Source organism: Falco biarmicus, chromosome 5 (assembly GCF_023638135.1).
Source record: "Falco biarmicus isolate bFalBia1 chromosome 5, bFalBia1.pri, whole genome shotgun sequence".
In the NCBI taxonomy this organism is placed as follows: domain Eukaryota; kingdom Metazoa; phylum Chordata; class Aves; order Falconiformes; family Falconidae; genus Falco; species Falco biarmicus.
The window spans coordinates 9,761,942-9,782,118 of record NC_079292.1 but is presented as its reverse complement, the minus strand read 5'-3'; the positions used below and the strand labels follow the sequence as shown (position 1 = coordinate 9,782,118).

Here is a 20,177-nt window from a genome sequence, read left to right as displayed (position 1 = left end):
GCATATGATGAGCAGAATAGCACATTATTCATTGTGCATATTTATCACAGTGAAACTGCAGCGATACAAACACGTACAAATAAAGGATGCCTGCTGCTCCCAAAGGAAAATCTTTCCTAGTTTTAGGAAAGGTACACCAAAAACAGAAAACTTAAATGTAACAAAACCATCATAGTCTCACCCCCAGGAGATTATTTATTTTCTCATGCTGGGCTGCGAACCAGCACGCTGACGTTCCCAACTCAGGGAAAATGCTGAAAGGCATGCAATGCTCACAAGTTCTAAGGACCCGGTTGCAGCTTCCTAGCTGGGAAGCACTGGCCTAGAAGCATGCCACAGTGAGCATCTCTTAACATTTATTTTGCCACCACTGCTGAGAAGATCAAGAAACAGAAAGATGTCCAGAGCAACCGTATGCACATTAGAACCATAAGTCTATAAATACAGATGCAGAACTGCATCTTTTGACTATTTCACTTAAGATGAAAAAGAATGAGACAACAGCACCATCTTGAATCCTCTTGCCAGTCACTGGCAAGCGTGCAAGCAGGCATGCTGTGTGGGACTTGGCTCTGAACACTGAAATATACCTCCATGACAACGTGCTGGCAAGCAGACAGACAGAAGCTAGTTCTGCACTAGCTAACTGAGGTGCCACAAACAGGGTAGCTCTGTGTACAGCTGCCCTAGACACCTGACCAAAACACCTGCAGACATAGCCCTAAGGTCCGTGGTATTTCCTACCCTGTTAGAGTCACTTGTGCATCCTCCTTCCTTTACATCAGCCTTACGATTCATACCCCTGCTGATCACTCGCTTCTGTAAGGCCTGTCACATAGCTGGGTGAGAGGAGTTTTAAAGGAGTAAACCAGAGCAGTACAAAGCATCAGAACTGCACCAGGATTTGGGGCTGCATCTGGAACCCTAATTTCAAAATAAGAAAAGCAAAAGTTCCAAAGAGGGACCCATAATAAGTGCCCAATATCAAATTATTTACTACAGGTTAATATGTAATTTGCTTAGCATTTTTGTTTTGTTGAAGTGGCACAAAAAACACCCACTTATACAAAGGATAATACAATAAAATAAGAAATTGTATAATTTACATTTAACAAACAGCAAGCTAAGCAATCAGCTTAAGTTAATAAGAAAAACTGAACTAGAAATGAGGGGAAATGGTTTGACGGCAAGGCCAAGTGGAAAGAACAGTTTCCTTAATGAGGTAGTTACTGTTCACTAGCAGTGCTCAAAGCAGTCATTTACTAACTGGAACAGACTGGGTAATCTTATTTCTCTTGGTATGCTCCGTTTAAGATAATGTTGTTTCTTGTTGAGAATCTTGGGTGGATAGCAACTTTATGCCCGGATTTAACTTTGAAGAAACCTCTTTCTTGCTCTGTGAGGAGTAAAACCTTTTTAAGGCAACATGAAATAGAAAAAGCCAGCTCTATGGCACTATAAAGTTTACTTCAGAAAACAAAAGCTTGAGAAGAATCTTGTTTCCCAGGTTTGGCTTTTCAGCAATACCCTATGGTGGGAAGCGTAGTTCAATCAAAACCTGAAAACAATCATGAAGAAAATATTTGCATCATCATTGTTCTGCCTTCAAAACTCTCTGGACATAAGAATTTGTTGTCATCTTTTCAAATCAGGAACAGAACAGAAATGAAATGGGGTTGAGAGAGATCAGTGAGAATTTAAAACCTCACTTACGGACTTCTGCATTTCAGCCATGCATTTGCTGACCTTTTTTATCCCTTACTGCAATGTTCTTTCTAGCTTGGTTTACTCAGAGATCATCAATTCACCATTAAGAACAAAACGCCACTTTTCTAAGACATCACTTTAAAGTTTAAAGGATTTTGACAAGTCACACATCTCTAAGGATTTGACAGGTAAAGCATTTTATCACAAAGCAAAACAGTAACAGAGGTTCAATCAAAATATGCAACAAAAATTATTTTCCCCACCATCTAGAAATCTAAGAACAAGTGAAATAATATCCAGAGTAAATATGAGTCCTAGAAATTACATCTAATGGTACATGGAAAATAGGAGGTACTCTTCATCATTATTTATTTGCTTGGCGGGTTGGGTTTGGGTTTTTTGGTTGCTTGGTTTGTTTGTTTTTAAGATTAAAAAATCCTTTAGCTACTAGTATCTTGCAGTTCAGTGGAATAATTAATTAGAAAATTACACAGCTTTCTATAGTGGATCACTAATCAAAACTTCCAAGTCTAAAGAAATTACACGATAAAATTCCAGCCACCTACAGAGTCGGGACAGACACACCCTGGTTGCAGTAACATTGGCTCAGAGTCCATAGGCATCTTGTGGAAATTTTCACTTGTCTTGTATTCAGATACTTTGAGTGTATTATTGATGTGAAACTGCACGGCTCCCTCTGGTCGTGGAGAAAGACAGCAGGTCAGAGATTGGGCCAAGTATCTGTTTGACTAAGGAAAGGAGAAGTGTCCTGTTGCTCCCCAGTACTTTGGGGAGTCCCTGACATACTTCTGAATGGAACACACAGACATCAAAATATAAAGGCACAGAAGAAAATTCACTGGCATTAACAACTCCTTTAATGAAATATTTTGCAGTGTAACTCTTTTAATGAAAAATTTTGCAGTACTATTTCCACTTACAAAGGGCCTTAAGGTCAGCTCTGTGTTGAGACCTGGAAAAGGCAGCAGAAAGGATAAATTAAAAAGATCAAGAGTTGTCATCCTTTCATCATCTAGTGAAATAAAAATACTTCCAAATTAAAAAAAATGAGAGTAAAATTTTAATATCTCCTGCAAGATTTCTGCTGCACTGATACTAAACTCCTATTTCTTACTAGTATCAGGCTAGCTGAAACCTCCCCCACTGTCTTCAGTTGCCCAGAAAACAGCATAAACAAAAATGTGTATAGTCCGTGTCTCAGTGCAGCATACTGGTAACTGCAAAAGCAAGGTCCAGATAAATTTTGTTTTCCTTTGAGACCAAGTAGAGAAAAATAATTAAGCAATGCAGACCAAATCCACTTTATTCTAACAATTTGAGCCATTCCTGGTTTTTTATTTGGTTTGTTCAGATTAACAGACATTCAGAATTTACCTAATAAACAAGTAAATAATGTCTTGTAATGTTTACTACAGTAGAGACATACCTCACTACCCAACACTAATTACTGCTGCAGTGTAGTGCCAGATCTACATGGCATCCTTATTTGCCTAGAACAACAGTGGTCACTAAATGAACAAAAAGGATACCATTACTGTGATTTTTTTTCCCCCCATGTAAATTCAGTAAGCTCTTTCTCCCTCTCTTCCTATCAGCACGCACCACTTGCAAAGCTAAGGATTGGTACAATTAATGCAATAAACTCCATCTGTCAACTACTACCTCCTTTAGCAGTTTGAAATACAGGTCTGCTGTAATTACATCTGTAACGTTAACATGGGAACTGTATGACATCCTCAGTCAAATTAACAATGATCATCCACAAATATCAGTGTCCAAAGAGACTGGCTAGAGAGTTTCAACAGCTAGCAATTACATTCTGTGCAAATGGACAGCAAAATGCTCTGCTTCTCTGACACCATACAGGTGGAAGTGAAAATGGGATTTCCCATATTCAAAAATGCAAAGAATATAGTTACATGTAGCTATTTGTAAAGCAAAAGACTGGAGGATTTCAGCACTGATAGGGTTCCCGTGCAAGAGCAATACAACACCACTCTCAAGAGAAAGCTGCGTGTCCTAAAGCCTCCAATTCAACTCCATCAGGTCTCTCCTTAGAATGTAAGAGGTCTAACCATGTAAAGCATGTTTTAATTTGTTTTATCTTCCCTTCCCCTCACTTCCTTGAGAAAAAGACTGCTAACACTGAGATAATCTCCATCACATGCCAAATTTTGGTGGCTGTTCCAAAACGCTGAAGGCATTAGAGCTTCTTCAATGAAATGGATGACCTAAAAAACTTTGTTAGTCATCCTTCTTGGAGGTGGCCTAAAAACATTTTAGTGAAGATCTTTTCCAAGAACTGGCCTAAACCAGACCTCTAAAGTAACAGCCCCTGTGCAAACATTACCTGACCTTAAGTTTGCCAACATTTCAAAGCAACTGGAAGAAAACTAACTGCGGAAGTGCTGGTAAGTACGACTATAAATGTATTTGCTGTCGAAAGGCTCCTCATAAGGCAAAACTCAAAATTATCCTGAAGTTAATGTAAGCAAACATCCTGTGGAAATAGCTTCTCCAAATGTGACTGCATCAACAATAAACCCCAAGCTGGCCTAGTATTCAGGTTTTTGAAGAAAATCTGAACAGAGCAAAAAGCCCATATCCTTAACTAAATATGTATGCCAATTATGACTTTTGAGAAAAATGAAAGCAGAAACTAGTGAATTTATGTCCTGATACCCAGTTAGCTTCTACAGTTATTACCCTAATGTATTTAAATAAATGATTAATCCACTGATTCCATTATTTTGCCTTGATTATATCACAACAGAACATTCCAACATTTAATTATTTTGTGTGTACTATGTTTTGATTCTAACGAATGCTTTTTAGCTCCTTTAAGTGTCACCTTCATCGCTGAAATATCAGGATCAACTATGCCTTTTGTTGCCTTGAATAAAAACTGTGTACCTAAAATAGTTGATATTATAAAAATCAAGCTGCAAAAGCAACCAAAATACCAGTTAGTCCAGAAAGCCAGTTCCTTTCTGCAATCTCACCAGTGAGATCCTTTTGTCCCTCACTTCCAGGCACAACACCTTCAGACCAAGTTTTCAACAATTATGGGCAGAAATAGCATCACTGCTTCACTCCTCTCTTTACGGAAATACATCAACTTTTTTTCAGACTAACCCAACATCTGAATGTCTTCACATGAAAAGCTCCAATAAACACAGTTCATCCTTTTCTAAGGACACATGCAAGAAATAATCAATGTTTTTGTCACACTAGTGTATTTTCCCACTATGGGCCAAACGACTGCTCTGCATGAAGGGGGAAGGAAAACTTTTACAGGCATCCTGCAAATGCTCAACACAGATTTGATCAAAACAGTGATATTATCACAGGTAAATAAACTGGCAGATGTCCACGGGATTATTTTATACATGATTTTCCCCCATTCTTAGTCTCTGTAGAACTCTGAAACTCCTTAACAGCCCAATATCAACACTGAATATACCCAAGACATAGTTTGCCTTGCACCATGACCACATCAACCAGCTGCCAAACCCCACATGAGGAACCCTTTTGCATGCCACACAGCACAGGGAAGGAAGGTGTCCCCAGCCTCAAGAGCAGAGGGAAGGCACACCGGCAAGCGAAGACTGACCAGAGCAGCCCAGTCAGGTTTAGGAGAGGTGTGCCTGCAGACACCGGGTGCATGTCTAACCAGCAACCTGCAGCCAGGATTCATGCCCTGCTCCTCCCTTGCCAACATGTTACACCCAAGGGCTTGTGCTGGTAGTTCAGGATTTGGTACCAAAGGAAGAAGGTATTTGTAGGACACTTGCTCTACTTACTGCAGAAGCTGAAAGGTACCACCTACCCCCACTGTGGAAAGTGAAAGGGAAGGGTTTCTATTACCATTTCAAAAGCTATAAAGGGCAGTTTGGGTTGGATATAAGGAAGACATTGTTGAGATAAAGGTGGTGAGTCACTGGCACAGGGTGCCCAGAGGAGTTGTGGCTGCCCCATCCCTGGCAGTGTTCAAGGCCAGGCTGGATGGGGCTTGGAGCAACCTGGTCTGGTGGGAGGTGTCCCTGCCCATGGCTGGGGGTTGGAACTAGGTGATCTTTAAGGTCCCTTCCAACCTAAGCCATTCTACGACATGGGGCCTCTGCTCACTCTTATTACTGATTTTGTTTGTTTTCTACTTTTAGTTCACCTTTTTATTTTAAACCCTCCCCCTAGCCAGGCAGTGCTGATCCATTAGCTAGGTTTGTACAGAATCTCCTGCCTCATCAATTTTTGCTATTGGCCATACCTCAGCTCTTTCCTATTGCTTGACTGTGGCAGGAAACAATTGAACTTGCCAAGGACTACAACACCTGAATTTAAATGTAAATTAAAGTAGATATGATCTCTGAATCACAAACTGGTACAGTAAAACTAAGCCTGATTTTAAATTCTGAAAACCCCTCATAGTGCTAACTGCTACAGATCCTGCATTTAACGTTCAGATTTAAGCAGCACGCAATAATTATGGTTTAGAACCACGTATTTAAAATGAAGCAGCAAGAAAACCAGGAAAAACATCAGTACATAAATTTTCTTGCAGCTTCACAATGCTTTAAACATTTGAGTTGAAAACCTGAGAACCTGCAATCATTACAATATTGAAAAAGTTTTCACAGTATTTCAAACATTCATTACAGTTCTTTGCACCCATTTTACTTGTATCTAACACTGTAAATTAAAGACTAAAGAATTAGTACTGTGAGTTTAGCCCAAGATATATACAACCCTATAGAAGGTATGTATATTAAAGGTGGCAAAGGAACCTCTTGGGGCTCTGCACAAGAGCATTTTCCAACCTCCTTGAAAAAGCATGCAAGAGTTGATGAATGAAAGATTATCTATTTTTCTCATAACTCATTAAAAAACTGGGATGAAATATGCAGAGAAAGACGATTTCAGAAGTCACTTTCTCAATTTTACACTTAGCAGTGTGTCCAATATAATTACTCATAATAAATTGCTGTATGATTGAATTTTTCTCTTTATCCAAAAAGCATCACCAACATCTGATGTTCTACCGATTAGAACCCGGCTCAATGTCTGTAATGGAATTTTCCACAGAAAAAATCCTGTGTTAATTCTCAGAGAATGATTACAGAAAGAGGACTAAATGTTTCCATACCCTCTCTAAAACTGGAATGGAAGAGGAAATAATCACTCAAGACAATCTTAACTATATGTATACAAAAATGAAACCTGCTAAATTTCAATGAGACTTTCAGGAAGTGTGGTGGAACGCTAGGGAAAGATTACACATAACACTAAAATGATAGTTTCTGGAGAATTAAAGAAGAGTTTATGCAACTCTTCCTATGAACAGTTTTCCTATTTGATTTTTAAGATGAGTGAAAAACAATGCCAGAATATTAATAGGAAGTCTTAAAAACCACAGTAGCATTAGAAAAGACATAATGCTGGAAGGATGAGGCAACAAAACTGAGCAGTTTAAACTTGCACAAGTAGTCCTGACAGAGGAGCTTGACTCTCTTACAACACAGTGAAACTGATGCTGAAATTAATATTCATTTATTTAGTAAAGAAATTACTCTGTCAGCAAATATTTCTAGAAAAGTAAACCAAAGACTGAAGTATAGTAAGTTCCTAAATCTTTCAAACTTAACTCTTAAATTTTTATGAGGACAAATTCTGAAGACACCCAGTGATTACAGACAAATGTAGTGACTCAAAACACCTGCAACTAGTGATACAGGATTTATGTCACACGGCCAAAACAAACTTTTTCTTTTACATTCAAAGTTAAAGAGTTGGGTGTGGAAAATCAACTGGCTTTGCAAGAAATATTGCGTTAAGTCTCAAACCATGACTATGGCATAGGATTAAAGGCAAATTAATCATTTTCAGAGTAAAATAATTACTGTGCAGACCACGTATTTGTTTCCTTCCATGTCAGATAAAACTGAACTGTAGCTGAGCAAGGAAAGTACACAGAAATTAACACTGAGGCTTATGAGATGCTGCATGACAGGAACAAACAAGATGTCCGTAATTCAAAGTACTAACAAACACCATCAAACAGATTTGATGGACCACATGCAGAAGACAAAGATGAGAAAGCATCAGAGCACAGCATCAACACAACACACAAAGAAGTAACAGGGATTAATATTTTCAACAAATGGATAATAAAGCAAATGAAAAAGGCACAAGAGACACATGTAAGCAATGATATGAGAATATGTGGTAAAATACATAAAAATTGATTAAAATGCATTGAAGAGGTGCTGCAGCTTGAGCTAGATCTCCAGCTGGATTCCATCACTGCAGTGTTCATTAAATCTAATATTGCATACTGGTGACTATCTACTACAGCCCTGAAAAGAAATTAAAAATGACTACCACATGCTGACTCAAACGGCACAACTGGAAAAGGTGCAAGTCTGGAAGGGATTTTCTGGAAAGAATGGAAAATGGAATTGGGGTGGGGGGTATGATAACAAAAAAACCCACCAAAACAAACCAACAAAAACTGAAGAACCAAATTACAGCTAGTAGAGCTCGCAGTATATAAACATGGGATGAAGATCCCACTAGCCCATGGTGTCATTATAGCCTTGACAGCGATGATGAGATTTTTGGAAACCTCTGAAACTGGACAGCTAGAACATTTGTACACTTAATTCAAAGTGGCAAATGGCTGAAAATAGCTGGAGAACTTGAATCTTCCATTTTATAGGGCTATCTTGGACTATTATGCATAGCCTTTCATTGCAACAGCGGACATGCTGAAAAAATTATTTCTTGATGGGTCCAAAAATCTCATTAATAAGAGTCACAAAGTAAACCTTAACAGGACGGTTACTGTTTAGGTGTTTATTTTAAAATCATTTTTATTCAATATCACATCTTTTCCAAAGAGCAGGCTACTTCCTCTAACACATCAAGCTTCTTACACAGCTTGCTGAAAGAAAGAACCATAAACATTATGTCCTTTTCAATTCTACCCCATGCTCAGCATCTTGAGACATCCCGCTCCTCTGAAATGTACTGCTGGGCAGCTAACTTAATTCAGCCTTGCCCTGCACCATTTTCCAAATTGTCCTTCCTCCCAGTCTTAACTTCATCAGTTATACAGAAAAAAAGATCACTTTCCAACAACTTCTGTACTGTTCTTGCACCCCTACGTAGTTGCAAATGTTCATATACTCGTTTCACCTGCAGACCCACCCCCACTCTGTCACAAATGTCTTTACGAGATTTCCTTCATTTCAACTGCCACAGCACTGATCAGCCTGTGATCTGGAAAAACTCAAATTGAGTTCTCACGTTTCCGTACAACAGGGAAATCATTTGTCCACCCCTGACTTTTTTTTGTGCAACACAATTTAATGTAGATAAAAACAAGCTATAGGACATAAGTCATATCTTTTTCTCCATGAAGAAAAGTTTTGTTCACTAGTAAGGAATATCTGACCGAGAAAAAGGACAAATAAAATATGAAAAGTAACGCAAAAAGATTGAGCAAAGGTGTGGTAGAGTGACATATGGAGGAAGACCCTTCAAAAGAAACACTAGTTTAACATACAGCCCTTGTAATTCATTGAGGAACTCTGAAGTTAGATGAGACAAAATGAATTCATGGTACCATTTGCAGAGTAAGAAATAAATTCTCCAGTCATAAGCTGCTGATGTAACAAAGAGGACAGTGAACTGTCCTCTTAGTTTGGAACAGGACCCGTCCCTTAGGCAATTAAAACCACATCTAAAGACCTGCGCTGGTGGCTGAAGGCACTGAACATGCCTGGCAGGTCACTGCAGAACTTGAGAGCTGGCCCAGCTGTGTTGAAAGTTTCTCTTCTTTGGGAAGGGAACAGGTGGTTCCTCTACAAAAAACTATAAACGGTAACTGAAAATCAGAAGACATATTTCTCAAGATGGTAACGTACAACTAAGGCACTGATTAAAAGAGGTAACTTAGACGCATGGAGACAAAGATAGTGATTGTATCAAACACTGCCAGAAACATTTGTAGCACCAGAAGTTTTTTTTCATTTTGTCTTTTCTTCAGGGTTTGTTTTTTTGTTTTTTGGGTTTTGTTTTTTTTCCTTCTTCAAAAAGGGTGGATATTTTCAGTTCAATTTATCTCTTGTGCCCAGGCAGTGGATTTCAAATTTTAAAACAGAAAATGCAGTAGGAGGAAGCTGTTTCAAGAAGGTTTGGAACTTCACAGCCTTTGAAACTTAAAATTCCTTTCCTTTTATATGCATTAAAAGAGATCCTATAAACTTCTTGGACAATACAGAAAACAAAGCACATAACTTACCTCATAGTAACTTCGCACAGCATTGCAAAATGCTTCATCTGCTACGATTTGTGTCTCCCCATTCAAAAAGGCCTGGAAACGTTCCTTCAGGATCTGTAGCTGCTGCTTATTGAGCTGTGCAAGAAAAAAAAAAAGGGAGAGGGGAGAGAACAATAATAAATGCAGTTAGTCTTGAAGTTAAAATATGCAGCAGTATACACACTTGGAAGCTGTGAACAGGGAGAAAAGGCAGAGGCTCCCTGGCCACCTGGCTCCCTAGTGAAGTAGCAGCTCTTCAGAGTCCCACATGCCCAAGCCAGGTTGCTGCAGCAATCATTCATGCACACAGCACACAACTAAATCTCTCCTCTTTCCCTTGTGTCCTCGGGATGCTAGAAGTAAATCCATCTGGATACTTTTTAGCAGTATTCTATATTCACATGCCAAATAAAATGGCTGCCCTTTCCCATGGCAGCAGCACCACCTAATAAAACCTACCTCTTCAGTCTTAAAATATTTCAATTTTTTTCAGCCTTCAAATACATGAAAAACAACTGAGATGCCTCAATTTTTTGAAGTAATTTTAAAGGTCCTACCATTGGCATGTTTTAACAAGCACGCTCACCGTGAAGAAAATGGACTTCTGGGCACTGATTGTTATGCCACTACGAATGACACGAAACAACTAAGCTTGGGGAAGAGCAGCCACAAGACTCCAAGACTGTTACCAAATTACAATTACTGGACTTCATAATGAAGTTGAGTACCTTTTGAAAACAGACTCACAGAATGGTTGGGGTTGGAAGGGACCTCTGGAGATCATCTAGTCCAACCCTCTGCTAAAGCAGCTTCACCTACAGCAGGTGGCACAGAGACACGTCCAGGTGGGCTTTGAATGTCTCCAGAGAAGGAGACTCCACAGCCTCTCTGGGCAGCCTGTCCCAGTGCTCTGCCACCCTCAAGGTCAAGAAATTTTTCCTCATATTCAGAAGGAAATTCTTGTGTTGCAGTTTGTGCCCGTTGCCCCTTGTCCTGTCACTGGGCACCACTGAAAAGAGCCTGGCCCCATCCTCCTGACACTCTCCCCTAAGATATTTGTAGGCATTGACAAGATCCCCCCTCAGCCGTCTCTTCCCCAGGCTACACAGGCCCAGCTCCCTCAGCCTTCCCTCACAGGGGAGATGCTCCAGTCCCCTCACCATCCCTGTAGCCTCCGCTGGGCCCGCTCCAGTAGTTCCCTGTCTCCCTTGAACTGGGGAGCCCAGCACTGGACACAGCGCTCCAGACGTGGCCCCACCAGGGCAGAGCAGAGGGGCAGGATCACCTCCCTCGACCTGCTGGCCACAATCCTCCTAATGCCCCCCAGGATCCCACTGGCCTTCTTGGCCACCAGGGCACACCGCTGGCCCATGGGCAACTGGCCGCCCACCAGCACTCCCAGTCCCTTCCCCGCAGAGCTGCCCCCCAGCAGGTCACCCCTGGCCCGTGCTGGTGCTGGGGTTACAGGTGCAGGACCCCACACGGGCCTTTGTTGAACTCCATCAGGTCCCTCTCCACCCAGCTCTCCGGCCTGTCCAGGCCTGGCTGAATGGCAGCGCGGCCTCCTGGGGGATCAGCCGCTCCTCCCGGTTCTGTATCACCAGCAAACTGCTGAGGGTGCCTCTGTCCCCTCATCCAGGGCACCGAGGGAAAGGTTGGGCAGGACTGGACCCAGCACTGACCCCTGGGGCTACAGGCCTCCAACTAGACTCTGCACCACAGATCACAGTGCTCTGAGCTCTGCCATCCAGCCAGTTCTCAATTCACCTCACTCTCCCCTCCTCTAACCCACGCTGCCTGAGCTTACCTATGAGGATGTTATGGGAGACAGTGTGAAAAGCCTTGCTGAGGTCAAGGCAGACCACATCCACCGCTCTTCCCTTATCTACTCAGCCACAAAAGGCTGTCAGGTTGGTCAGGCCTCATTACCCCTTGGTGAATCCATGTTGATTACTCCTGATGACCTCCACATGCTTAGAGATGACCTCCAGTATGAGGTGTTCCATCACCCTTCCAGGGATGAAGGTGAGGCTGACCAGCCTGTAGTTTCCTGGATCCTCCTTCTTGCCCTTTTTGAAGACAGGAGTGACACTGGCTTTCCTCCAGTTCTCAGGCACCTCTGCTGTTCTCCATGGCATTTCAAAGATGATGGGGAGTGGCTTGGCAATAGCGTCTGCCAGCTCCCTCAGCACTCAGGGGTGCATCCCGTTGGGGCCCATGGATTTGTGGGTGTCAGGTTTGCCTAATTTCATCTCTAACCCTATCTCCTCAATCAAGGGAGAGTCCTCCTTTCTCCATGCTTCCTTTCTTTCCTCCACGACCTGGGATTCCTGAGGACTGGCCTGAGCAGTAAAGACTGAAGCAAAGGTGTCATTCAGTAATGCCACCTTCTCTGCACCCTCTGTCACCAGGGCACCCACCTCACTCAGCAGCAGGCCCACATTTTCCCTAGTCTTCCTTTTCCTGCTGATGTACTTGAAGAAGCCTTCTTGTTGTCCCCGATATCCCTTGCCAGACTTAATTCCAAATGGATTTAAGCCTTCCTCATTGCTTTCCTGCATGTTCTGACAATGTTCCCATATTCCTTCCAAGTGGCCTCTCCCTCTGTCCACATCCCGTAAATGTCCTTCTGCTGTTTGAGGTTTGCCAGAAGCTCTTTGCTTACCCAGGCAGGCCTCCTGACCCTTCTTGATTTCCTACTCATAAGGATGCACCAATCTTGAGCCTAGAGGAAGTGATGCTTGAATATTAGCCAGCTCTCTTGGATCCCCCATGCCTTCTAGAGACCTGATCCATGGGATTCCTCCAAACAGGTCCTTGAAGAGGCCAGAGTTAGCTCTCCTGAAGTCCAAGGTTGCAATCCTATTTGTTGCCCTGCTTCCTCCACGCAGGATCCTGAACTCCACCACCTCACAGTTGCTGCAGCCAAGACTGCCCCCAGCCTTCACATCCCCAACCAGTCCTTCTTTGTTAGCACAGGGTCCAGCACTACACTTTGTTAGCTGCTCCCCCAACTGAGTCAAAAAATTATCATCAATGCTCTGCAGGAACCTCCTGAACCATGCAAGCCTAGCTACACTGTTTTTCCAGCTGGTATCAGGGTGGTTGAAGTCCCCCACGAGAACCAGGGTCTGTGATTGTGAGGCTGCCTCCAAATGTCTGTACAAGGCCCCACTGACTCCATCCTGATCAGGTGGCCTGTAGCAAGCACCCACGACGGTGTCACCCGTGTTGTCCTGCCCCTTAATCTTCACCCATAAGCTCCTGACTTGTTCTGCATCTGTCCCTAGGCACAGCTCGACACATTCCAGTTGCTCTCCCATATAAAAAGCAACTGCACCACCTCTCCTTGCTGGCCTGTCTTTCCTAAAAAGTACACAGCCATCCATGACAGCATTCCAGTCATGCGAGCTATCCCACCATGTCTCTTTAGCTGCAATGAGATCACAGCCCTGCGACCGCTCACAGATCTCTAATTCTTCCTGTTTATTCCCCAGGCTGCATGTGTTGGGTGCAGGCAATTCAGAGGGGTAACTGAGCATGCAGGTTTCCCAGGAGGGGTGCAAGATGATCCACCATAGCCACACACACCCTTGAGGTGGCTGGCCTTCCAGCACTCATCCTGGGAGGCAGCTAAGGAACATATATTACTGCCCTGAATGCCCTGGCTTATTCCCCAGTTGGATGCGATGGCATGAGCATTGCCACTTTGGACCACTCCCCTCGAGTCCTTCACTTTAATGCCCGCCTCACCAAGCTGGCCAGCCTACAGCCAAAGACTCCTTTGCCTCTTCTACACAAATGGATCGTATCCCTCCACAACAGGCTATAGTCAAAGAATGTCCCGTTGTCACAGAGTCCTGGCAGAGAACATTATATGATTAAACCTTGCAATCAAACCATTTTTATCAAAGTTTAAAGTGAAGGGGAAAAGCAGTATTTGAAAGCTCTCTAGGGATCCAGACACAGGCCTTTTGCCATGGTTCCTATCAGCTCTTGAAATACTCAGTAAGATATTTCTCTTCATCAAATCTGTGAGAAGTTAGAATGTCACATCAAAGCAGACTGCTTCTTACATACTAATACAAAAAAGCAACACTTAAAAATAGTTGTTTTGCATTCCCAGAACTTAAACTCATGTAAAGCCTTTATTCCAGTAGGTATTCCTGAACTTTAAATTTAACATTAAAGAAGTTCAAACACAACTGATTGAAAAGGTTTTTCAACTTTGTTGTATTTTGCTTAGTTTAAAAAAAAAAACCCAAAAATAAACATACAGCATTGAAAATATTTGTGATGGCTAACCCGCAATAAATAACATTACCCCAACTGCATCACCATTTCTTACAAAAGAACTTTTTGGCATCTACAGTATGGTGACCTCAGGTCTCTAGTGTAAACGCTTTTGAGCTACAACACTGTTGCAAGGTTAGCAAAATTACTACTATCCTGATAATGTGATAACCTTGGAAAAATTTCTGTTTCCTTCATATCAAGGGGGGATTTTCATCCTAGATAAAATTTGCTAAGTTTGTCAAGTCACATGCTTCTATGAAACATGTAGCAGTTCACAGCAAAACTCTCTCCAAATTGAATGCAAACCTGAAAGCTGTTCTCACAGGAAACAATCGTATAGATAACATCTAAATACTTCATCTGAGAAATCCTCTGAAAAATGGTAAAATGTAGGCAGTAGCAATGCAAAACCAAAGAACTATGCCTTTGAAAAAAAAACCAAGCTAGTTAAAAATACATTACAATTCAGTTCCTCCACAAAACGATTAGTCATACAGAACAAGTCCCAGGAATCCCCTACAGAAGAAAAGGCCTCCTGTTGAGGCAAGCAAACTTCAACAGAGATCGCTGTGACTTGGAAAATTTCCTGCATGAGCTCTTGAGAGCAGCAGCCCAACCCTGACACATTGCCAGCCTGTACCACTGCTCGTTCAAAATCAATGGGGAAGGAGTATTTGTATTATGTCTGCACATACATCAAAAATGGCATCTATCCACCTGTCTGCCAGATATCCATTTCTTGCACAGAACCTGCACCACAAAGGTTAACTGTTTCTAACAGAAATCAAATTTTATTCCCAGATACCCAAGACAGGTCTTTCCCTTTATTTGATTCTCCATATTGTTCTCTCATTTTCTAAAGATACTGGACAAAGCTGGGATATTGGAAAATGCAAATTGCTAAGGATGGTTTGAGGTTTTTTTTCAGCATGCACTTGTTCTCATAGGGGACTTGAAGAGCCAAGCACTCCCGCAGACGGTGCACCGCCGCCGAGCAAGCAGCTCCTTCATCCCATGGAATATTCACAGCTCTGCCATGAGAACATGCGGGCTTCCTGCCAAGGCAATTATGGAAATGTGTTTTCATGCCTGCAGACTTCATTCTTTAGGTGATTTGCTTGTCTATTACCCACATATCAAACAAAAACATTATGAATAAGGCAATGAAATATAAATTTAATTCTGTCTTCCTCATTTTTAACCATCATAGTTCAGCAAACCAAAATGCCTTTAAAATATTTCTATATGAATTTCATATTCACTACTTCAGGTAGTAAGTAATTCTAAGGGTTGAGTAGCATTTTAGGATTACTGTACATTTCTTAACTTACGTTGCATTGCAAAATCTGGATGTGCAAGAGAATAAAGTTCTCCTGCAAAAATAAAAATAGTAATAATTTCAATGGAAAAAATGAAAAGCTACACCTTGCACTAAGGATGATCTGAAGTCTATTTTATAGGTCTCAAGTACTGTCATATATAGAGACACAGTTCTGTTAACTGTCAAGACACAGAATAATTAATAGTAGTCTACTGTAGCGTACAGTTCCTCTGGGGTTTTTTTTTAATTTGTCAGAATATTGAGTGTACAGTGAATCCTTACTTTTTTTTTAATGTTGATCATTTTTAATGGATTAATTAACACTTCAATTTGTAGCCAAGTGCATTTAAAAATGGAACAAAACAAAAGGAACAGTAGAAATAGTAGCTTAGAAACGCAGAGAAAAAAGGGAAGCCTAATCACATTAGAATGTCGTAATAGCAAATGGAGAGAAGCAGGCACCTGTGCAGGACATTAACTCTTGGATGCCGCCAGACAGCTCAGCCTACCCCAGTCTGGGCTACCTTTGAATTTGTCCATCTTGGTTAACAACGAGCAAGAGATGAGGACATCACGCTTAGCCAGGATCCCAAGTGAAATGTTTAAACTTAAGGGCAATAAGCCTGACCGATTCTGTCTGCTACAAGTTCACATAAAAGAGCTCAAAACCTTCTGCAGTAGGATTGCCTTTCCACGGCACGCACCCTTCCCTCGGCAAGACCCATACACGAGACCTTTGCTTTCGGTACCTCACCACTTCTTTACATCTGTACTGTCAGTGCCTCTGTGTCTGCATTTTAATTCCAATAGAAAGATCCATGAACAGCAAAACTAAAATAAAAATAAAACTGACATTACTACCTGTACCCTCAAAGGTAAACTGAACTCTGAATATCACCTGATCAGCCTTACTGCTTCTGATGCTTGCCATCAACCTGCTTCAGGTTTGTACTGCTTATTTGGATTTCGCATTCTCAGCGGTACAAAATCCGTTGTCATAACTCTGTGTGATACTTCATAAATAACTACTGCTGCTTCATGGGAGAATGTATAACTAAGTTCCAGCGTCTCAGAATATCAGGCTTGATTGCATTCTGAAGAATGACTGAAGATAAGAAAAGGCACCTTTAAGGAAAAGCAAGATTAGCAGCCTTCAAATTTTTCTGTATTGCTGTCACGCAACAGATAAAAATTCCTTTTCCCCTCCATCCCTGTGCCTTTCACAACAGGTAACAATTATTTTTTCCTTTAAATTTGCTAAGCTTAACAGACTATCAAGAATGAAAACATACTTAAAATAGAATAAACTTCTCAAAGAGCTATTAAAAAAAACCCACAACTTTTTGTCAAGTTACAGTAGCAATTTAACTTTTCATAATTTACAGAGTAACACAGTGGTATCAAAGTAGCCTCAGGAACTTAATTATTAAAAACATTCTCTTCTCGCATTTAACATTTCAAAGAAGCTTTATATGTCCCAATATATTCCTCTTTGAGGACTGATATAAAGATTTGCTTTGTCTCTTCTAAAGTGAAACTTGGGTATGGAAACCTAGAAGCATTTGTCTTTTAGCTCCACTCACGTCTTTAAATAATTTCAATAAATGGATTTTACACAAAATTTGCTGTCTTATTTTTTGAAGAAGTTGCATTCCAAACAGATCTGGCCGTTAAGGGAGTTGTTCCAATGTCACATGTTGTACTTCATTAAATAATAAACTCCAAAATTTTGAAGGAAAAATGTATGTATTTGGAACAGTAATACTGTTTATCTTCTCTTTGAAAGACAGAAGGAAAAAAATAACCCCCTAGTTTCAGGTTGACGCTAGCTTTAGCGAAATTTTCACCTGCTTCTCACTACCGAAGTACACGGAGCAGCTCACTACTGCCCTAAACGTATGCAGCCAACAGCAGCCGGCGAAGACGTAACTCACAGCGCCAGCGCTTCCTACAAAACTTTGACCTTCAAAACGGTAAAGCTTCAAAGGTGGCCGGCGTGTTGGTCACGGCCAGCCCCTCCCCCCCCCCGCCCCACAGCAGCGCAGACGCCGGTTTGCAACGGCCGCGCGCGGTGCCCCCGCCCCCCGCAGGTGCAGCCAGCCCCAGCGCTGGTACTGCGGGACCAACGCTCCGAGCCACTGCCACCTGCTGGCCGTCTCGGAAATAGCGCAGAGAAGAAATCACGGGGTGCACGTCTTCCCACTCGGAGCTGGGACCTCTTGCAAGTGCCAACAAACACCTGACCCTAACGCAAGGATCTTCCCGACTCCCACACTGTCGTGTGAAACTACCCTTTCTCAGACGGTATGGCTATTTTAAGAAAACAGCAGGAGGTGAGGACTGCAATTACAGATGGAGCTAGATAAAATACTTCTTGTGCAGACTAAAAAAAAAATAATAATGGATAGGGAGGAGTCAACCAAAGAGCCACTCCTGAACTCTCGGTGGCAGAGTATGCGATCTGAAGCACCAAACATGACTTAAGTCCCTAAACACTTCCTAAAAATAAGAAGTTTTGTTATTTCAAAACTATGCCATTTTGTCCAATGCCTTTGGCCAGCAGCAGCTGCTCTTGGACAACTTTAGCCACAACTACACTTTTTGAGAGCAAACTGAAAAAAGAAATAACCTGATGAGCATGCCCTGAAACAGCTGTCTCTCCCACTTCAGTCAGGAGATAAATTTGCATCTCCTGAATGAACAGAAATTAAGGTACAAATAAATCCTTTTACATCCAACTTTTCACACAATTCTTTGAACATAACTGTTTCTTGTCTTGCCAGGCTCTTTGTCAAGGGGGAAAAAAAAACCAACCCAAAAAAAACCCCAAAAGAGTCAAAATTATGCCAAGGACTAACCTTCTGATGTCGTGAGTTGAGTTTCACTATTAATAGTTCATCCCACTTGCCCATACCCTCAGCCAGAACCAAACCTGGACAATGCAACAGGTGCATTTACAGTGATGCTCAATTTAACACAACACTTCCAGGATGAAAAAATTCAACTACCACTAATTTCCTAGCATGTCAAATAGACCACGTGTTCAAGGCACTACATGTTCAACAGGTCCATTCGCACATCAAACCAAGTTTTCAACCTAAGCTCCACAGGCCTGCAAGAGCAGCATGCATGTGGCTTACATGTTTTTTGTTGGATTTTTTTATGTTTCATATCATTTCACATAGCTTTGAAAGGTAGCTGGTTAAGTGCTGACGTAACTGTCATCTCCCTTGTCTCCCCACCTTCCCAAATCCTCCAAATGCAGCAGCATGCTCAAGGATGTCAAGCTCCCTGACTCCCTCCCTCTGCCTCCTCTGCGGGGCCTCTGAGCTCAGCTGCACACAGTACTGGTCAACCCACCACAGCAGGCTTTCCTCTTCCCAAAAGAACCTTAGGAACGGCAGGACAGCACCTAACAGCCCTTGGAACAACTCTCACTCCTCTGCCGAGCAAGACTCAAAAGACAACCAAATCTTCATCCGAGACCAGTCCTGCTGTAACCCCAGCTCCTCACCACCCCCACAGCGCCAGGGAGGGCTTTATGCACGGAGCTGGATGTTGGGAAGCCACACGCACACCTCCTCCGAGAGAGCCAGGAGCAGGACACAGAGCCCTAGGTTCATTATCTCCTCTTTCTGTGCTGGTTTTGGCTGGGATAGATTTAATCTTCTTCGCAGTAGCTAGTATGAGGCTACGTTTTGGATTTGTGCTGGAAAGCGTTGATAATACAGGGATTTTTCATTACTGCCGAGCAGTGCTCACACAGTCATGGCCTCTTCTGCCTCTCACCCCAGCATGGAGGCTGGGGGTGCACAAGAAGCTGGGAGGGAGCAGAGCCAGGACAGCTGACCTGAGCCAGCCAGAGGGATATTCCATACCATACAATGTCATGTTCAGCATATAAAGGTGAGGGAAGAAGGAAAGGGGCGGGGACACACACACACACACACGACGGGATGACATGGACACGTTCAGAGTGATAGTGTTTGTCTACCCAAGTAATGTCTTCCCAACACGTGATGGAGCCCGGCTGTCCTGGAGATGGCTGAACACCTGCCTGCCCATGGGAAGTGGGGAATAAATTCCTTGTTTTGCTTTGCTTCCACGGACAGCTTTCGCTTTCCCTATTAAACTGCCTTTATCTCAACCCTTGAGTTTTCTCACTTTTACTGTTCCGATCCTCTCCCCCATCCCACTGCGTGGGGAGCGAGCGAGCAGTTGTGCGGGGCTTAGTCGCTGGCTGGGGTTAAACCATGACACCTTCCAGAAAAACAGAATTTCTGTGCCACATCATTGGCTTTTAATGAGCTTTATCTCATATTGGTGATGAGAATAACCCTGCAAAGCAAACAGCTAGTTATAAACAGCAATTCTCACTCCATTTCCCCTCCTTCTCCCCTACTGTACCTCTTCTTCCAGAATCTGCCTACACAAGAATATTGTGTTTCAGAGCAGAGATGGACAGCGTTCATTTATAGAAAATTACTTGAGAGATTTTCTACTGATGAAGAT

The 20,177-nt window shown here is 42.2% G+C and overlaps 1 protein-coding gene across 2 annotated transcripts in view; it reads right to left on the bottom strand.

Moving 5' to 3' along the window:
- The window catches only part of CADPS2 (calcium dependent secretion activator 2), a 323,409-nt gene that overhangs the window by 243,724 nt on the left and 59,508 nt on the right, over positions 1–20,177 (bottom strand). For both annotated transcript variants that reach the window (XM_056341052.1, XM_056341051.1), the window contains exon 2: positions 10,031–10,144. In XM_056341052.1, the coding sequence (XP_056197027.1) occupies positions 10,031–10,144 (114 nt within the window). The remainder of the gene's footprint in view (positions 1–10,030; positions 10,145–20,177) is intronic.